Raw genomic sequence first — 6,047 nt, forward strand, 5'->3', positions numbered from 1 at the left:
TCCTTTACAAGTTCACAGGTCAGAAGTTGAAACCATTGACAAGATTTTAACCGAAAGATATGTGGTCCTGAGTTACTAAAACTGTCTTTGTTAAGCTCTCACAACTCTTTCCGTATACAGGGATCTATGAGAAAGCGTAAGTGGTGATGATTTTATTAAAAGAGCATGAATGCTGTAATAAAAGCTAATACCAAGCTTGATAATTCCTGCAATCATAAATTTTATGGATAATGAAATACTCTGTACCAGAACACTCAGGCCTATGGGAGAATTAAATGTACACATCCTTTGTACTCAAAAGGATTAAGTACAAAGATGTCCTGTTTGAAGACACTAGAAAATTCTACAGCTATACTTCAAAAGTTCTGAAATAAAAAACCAGCCCACCTTAAACCTAAAAGGCACCTCAAATTGCTACGAGCTAATTTGTTGTTGACTTTAGAAGTTGTAGTTTCTATTCTCCTTGTTAAAGGACGCTAGATAAGGCTCCAAGGAGCCATTCATACTTTAACTAAAATGATGCATCGCCAAACTATCTCCAGCACAGACTCTGAAAATCTGGAAGACAGATAGGGAAAGATTAGAAATCCAATTTTCTACATGAAAGTTGAAGAATTGCTTCTTTTTTGTTCTCCTCTGTAGGACTTTTCCACTACCTTCCCAAATGTGGCAATTTGCAAGTATTCATATCTAGGGGACTATGTTCTAAGAGGGGAGAAAAGGCCCCAATTTTAAGACTTGAAAATGTACTTTAATTTTGTAGACACAGGTTCACCAATCAGCTAGCAATGATCTTGACCAAATGGATGACTCAGCCTAGTGGTGGAATTTTTTTTTTTTAATTTAAATTTCACATTTAAAATCCTACAAAGATGGAAGCTCCAAACATTCAATTAGAACAAAGAAAAAGCCTTGGAATAGTCATTTGACAGGATTGAACAATTTGTATTAAACCTATTTACACTAAAGTACTAGATGGTCTTTAAGGTCCCTTTCTGTTCAAATCTTCCTTAATTGTCTCAATAACTACCAGACTCTTTTTAGAGCCTTAATGGTTACAAACAGAACCTGAATGAGGAGATTCGGAATTAAAGTTGTCATCATTAAACCTGATTAAACAGTACAGGCAGGAAGATGGCAGTAGAATAAAGCATGCTGAATTAGGGACAGGAAGAATACAAGTAGCTCGCAGGCAATAAAGTAAGGATGGTGTTTGGGATATACAGCGAACAATGTCTGTCTCTTGGGTGACGAATGACCCATCCAAACAGAGGTAGACTTTGGCTTCTATTAATATGACAAACTATCTACCTGAAGTAATCAACCACCCACAGAAAAACACATGTCAACTAGAGAATGAATTCTCTAAGTGTGAATTATCCCTTACTGGCAGTTTTCCTACTTTCTATCCCAAAATAGAATCCATATACTCAACGCCGCAAAATGGTTCGACATCTCACCCCTACGTAGCGACTCTGGCACTTCTGTTCGGAACAAAAGCCGTCGTTTGAACTAGGGTGGGATCTACTCTCCATTCAGTACAGGGCTGTGGCTGTTTGTAGGGCATCCTGCAGGCTCCTACTTGGACTCTCCCCTCAAGTCACATTGTGATATCACCGTGACGGACCCTGGATATTTAATGAGCCGTCGACGGCAAGCTGATGTTATCCGGAGCCTGGGAAAGGAAGCCCGAACGCCCTGCGCAGTGCCTCAGCACGGCCGGGGGGTGGCAACGCGGGCGGGCGCCCCTCCGCCCCGGGCAGGGGGACTTCTCAGCAAGCCTTCCCAAGTTTCCCCTCCTTCCACTAAATTAACCGGCCAAGCCCCCCCCCCCCCCCCCAGGCTCATTAGGAAAAGTCACGCCGGCAACGCGCTGTGGACGGGGGACAGCTCCCGGCGCAGCACAGAAGTTGGCTTTAGCAGGGGCCGCGGCGGACACCACCTTCTTCGGGGCAAACCCGTGCTGCCAACTTTCCCGCTGCCCCTGCCTCCGCGTACAGCCGCCCAAACTTTGCCGTTCGCCCACCTGGCCGCGCAGCGGAGCGGCGGGTCCGGCCGCACCCGACGTCTGTCCCCCGACACCCCGCACCCCGGGCAGGCGGGAGCGCTGACCTTCAAGCCAGCCCCTAACCCCGAGCCCGCAGCAGCCCGATCCCCGCCCCCGAGCTTCCAGCTGACCCCCCAGTCCCATCTCCCCGCCCCCAAGCCCCCGCAGAAAACCCTCGGTGGGGGCGACTGCACGCGGGCCCCTCGGCTTGCGACTAACCGCGATCCTCCGGGCCGCGAAGAGCTCCGGCCCCGGCCCCTCTGGCCGCCCACTCACCACTGGTGAAGGGCTCCATTTTCCCCCCGCCGCGGCTCCCTGCGGCCGGAGCGCCCTAGCTTCCTACTCGGAGAGCTGAAGCGGCCCTGCCGACTGAGCATGCCCAGCGCGGCTGCCGAGGGCTGCTGGGGAGATGCAGCGAGGGGCGGCGCCGCTCCGCCGCTGCGCGCCCGCCGTTCCGGGTTTTCGCGACAGCTGCAGAAAGAGCCGGGGAGGCGAGAGGGGAAAAGCGCCGCACCGCCCGGAGCCAATTCCTGAGAGGGGAGGTGGGGGAGCGAGTTCGAGCTGGGGGCGGGCCCATGGGCGGGGATGCGAGGGAGCCACGCCCCCGGGAGGCCGGCCGCACCCCCTTCTCCCCGGCCAGGCAACGTTCAGTCACTCAGCAGACCCTGCACCGTCCTAGGCGCCGAGAACTCCGCACCGCGGCAGAAGAAGACGGCCGTTGCTTGTGGGGCGGACGTTCCAGAAACAGACTACAAACACACACGGAAAATACACGAGGCTGAAACAGCCGCCCCGGTGAGCATTAAATCGCGGTGATGTGTTAGTGAGTCGCTAATTCCGACGGCGTGGTGAAGTGAAGCCTCGATGGGAAGTGCCGAGACCTGAAGGCAGAGCAGGAGCCTGCCGGCGAAGGTCACTCTCCGGACGGCGAAGCTCCGGTTTCCCAGCACGGGGAGCGGCTCCCGGGAGCTCGCGACGCCGAGGCTCGAAGACGCTGTGGGCCGTCCCGGCGAGCTGCCCGCCCACGGCGGAGCGGTCCCGAGAGGCCGGACCCGGGAGGCGGAGGAGAGGGCGGGGACCCGGGGCTAGCGTCCGGGGGCTAGCGGTTCCGGGCGCGGCCTCTACGGGCAGGCGAGTCGCAAAACCCGGCGCTGGATCTTTCGGGACTGCAGTCGCCGCAGGATGTGGCCAGGAGGCCTGCGAGGGCCGAGCTCTAAATCAACACCTGCGGCTCGCGGGGTGCCGCGGCCGGAGCCCGCCGCCAGGCCGGGCGGAGCTAGAGCGGGGCGGCGGAAGCTTCGCCGGTCACCCCTGCGCCTCGGCACACCCGCCTTTGTCTCCAACCCCTTGCTGCCATTGTTTCAGTTGTCAAATCCGGCTGTCTTGGCGAACCTTGGGGCTGGAGCAACTAGGGGCTCCGGGAGGCTCGTCGGGGCCCGGCTCCCTCATCCCTTCCTCGGTGTGGCTCACCCGGCGGAGGCCGCGACCCTTCCATTCCGCTGCCACCGCCTCCTTCCTCTCCCTCCTCTCTTCCCGCATCCGCGGCCCCTGCAGCAACTTGGCTTAGGCTGTGCCTCACTGCGCCAGCCAACTGTCACAAGCTGCTCAGCGGCTGTCAACAGCGGGGCGCAGGGCGCCGGGTGCAAACGCAAACAGCCTGGGTAAACAGGGACGACCGGGTGTCGTTCGCCCCGCACGGGAATTAGAAATTAGACTTCAAAGAAGTAAAATCGACGTGCAATACTGTATATTACGTGTCAGTTACATTAAATCACGCACTTCCCACTCCACTTTAAAACCTGCAATGGATAACAACTGCAGGTAGAAGAGCGAAACTCTTGACCTAACTCTGGGACCTCCTGTCTCCTACACGTGCTCACTGCTTTGGCCACAAAGGGTTTCTTTCAGTTCCTAGAAGTAGCCAAGTTCCATCCAGCGTGTTCCTTGTGCAAGAATTGTTTTTCCGCCTGGTACTTTGCCTGCTGGTTCCTTGTCATTTAGGTCCCAACTCAAATGTCACCTCTGCAGAGAGCCCTTCCCTGACGACACAATTGAAAATAAGCACAAACATCGTCTACTGCTTAATTTTCTTAGAGCACTCATACTATCTAAAACAATGTTTTTGTTTGTTGCTTTATTATTATCAGCCTCTCTCTCAAGAACAAAAGCTGCGTGAAGACAGATGTGGTCATTATCGTTTTAAGGGTTGTGTTCCTAATCCTCAGATAATTGCAATAAATAATTTTCGAATTAATGTGGGAATGGATGCAATGGTATTTAGAGTTCTAGTTCACTTGCAGTGCTGAACACCCTTCCAGAGAACATCTCTGTATTGAATGGTGTGTTTGTGATCAGTAGAGGGAAGGTGTCTTTATCATAATATACCTCAAAGCTGCTCTCTCCCCATTGTTAAATAAAGATAATCAGAGCCCTTAGCTGCCCCCTCACCCCCACCCAAGGGAACTTAACCGAAAATAAGAAGTGAACCATAGCCAGTGCATCGGTGTTCAGATATTATATAGTATATGCAGGGCCAGATTTTGTTAAAAGTACCCCACACATTGTATTGCTTAGATAAGAGGCTCTTCCCTATATTTTAGGTCATGTCATGTCCCTTTGGAGTTATTTTTGCAACCAAAGTACTTAGTATCAGAGATATTTAAAACTCCACAGCTTGTTAAATCCCCTCACCTCACCTGTGAGAGTCTAACATGCTTTTTAGTGTGGAACACAATTTCACAAGTTCACTATGAAACCCATTATGTTCCAGTCTTTACCTCCTCCTATCCTCCCACACAGAACTTCCTCTTTAGTTTCAGGGCATATATTTTAAATTATTACGAAGTTACTACTCATTATCAAAGGCAATAGTGTGACATTATCTACTATACCCACTTACTATTTTGGAATCCATGCTTTCTACCATTTAAGATTTGAAAACCAAATAATAATAATAATAATAAATGGAGGGCTAAGTATAATATAATAAATAGCATTAAAAAAAATGAGCTCCCTGGATAACAAACAGCATTTATTTATAAAGTAGCAAAAAACTTGCTAATCGATGAGTATAAAAACTTTTTCCCCCCCTCAAAATAAAGCATGTGGTACACCACGGATCAGTTAATGCAAGCCTCAATTTAACAGACGAGGTAACTGAAGTCCAGAAAGTTTGGAGGGTTTACTCACAGCCCAGTGGCAGACATGGGCTGGAACTCAGGTTGTTTGTGTTCTAAGGCAGAGCACTGAAATTTGCTGTTGCTTCCCTATTTCCACAGGGAAGTTAGGGTCAATGACAGTAATCTGTAAAAGGGATATGGCATAAAGAGAAATACAGCTAACTTCAAGCTACTAGAAAGCTATTCCATTAATTAATTGATATTCCAATTTATTGATATTTCATGTCAACTTTGGGTTTAGCATTATTAGTCATTCTAATTATTTTGAAATAAGCAATAACAATACATTAATTCAGTGTACACATTTGAAAATATTTGTTCAGGACTCTTAAACAAACAGAGGATGCTGTTTGCTGCCAGGACAAGATAATCACTATGAAGTTTCCAGCTACTCCAGACTCTACTCAGCCATCCCAAGTACCAAAAGAGTCAACATCTCCTTACCCATGTAACCCATTTGCAGCACACATGCTTTGCATCGATTAGTGATGTTTGAAGTTGTACCAAATTAAGCAAAGTTTAGAGCACACACAAAAAGCAGAATAATTATCCAACAGAATTCTTGCATAGCTTAGACATTAGCAAAAAGATTCAGCCAAATAAAGTGAAAGGTTATGAGGAAAGAACAGTTATATAGCAGTTCAGATGCTTTGGAATACAAAAGCAAAATGCTGATAAACTAGTTTAAACAATAAGGAAATTTATCATCTCACATAACAAGTCCAGAGATAAGGCAATCTCCAGGCACAGGTCCCCAACCGCATTAAGAACTCAACTTCTCACTCTGTCCACCCTGTGGGCAATTTTCTGAAAGGCTGAGT

The 6,047-nt window shown here is 49.1% G+C and overlaps 1 protein-coding gene across 4 annotated transcripts in view; it reads right to left on the bottom strand.

Annotated features, from left to right (window-relative positions):
* The window catches only part of LNPEP (leucyl and cystinyl aminopeptidase), a 76,069-nt gene extending 72,441 nt beyond the window's left edge, over positions 1–3,628 (bottom strand). The window contains exon 1 of one of the 4 annotated variants that reach the window (XM_081131392.1): positions 3,518–3,628. In XM_081131392.1, the coding sequence (XP_080987518.1) occupies positions 3,518–3,542 (25 nt within the window). In that variant the 5' untranslated portion in view covers positions 3,543–3,628. Of the gene's footprint in view, positions 1–2,026; positions 2,146–2,266 lie in introns of those variants that run through there. The other 3 variants (XM_081131393.1, XM_081131391.1, XM_081131394.1) reach the window with 3 other exon arrangements.
* Between the last annotated feature and the right edge of the window lie 2,419 nt (positions 3,629–6,047).

The sequence above is a fragment of the Miniopterus schreibersii genome, assembly GCF_964146895.1.
Source record: "Miniopterus schreibersii genome assembly, chromosome: 3".
In the NCBI taxonomy this organism is placed as follows: Eukaryota; Metazoa; Chordata; class Mammalia; order Chiroptera; family Miniopteridae; genus Miniopterus; species Miniopterus schreibersii.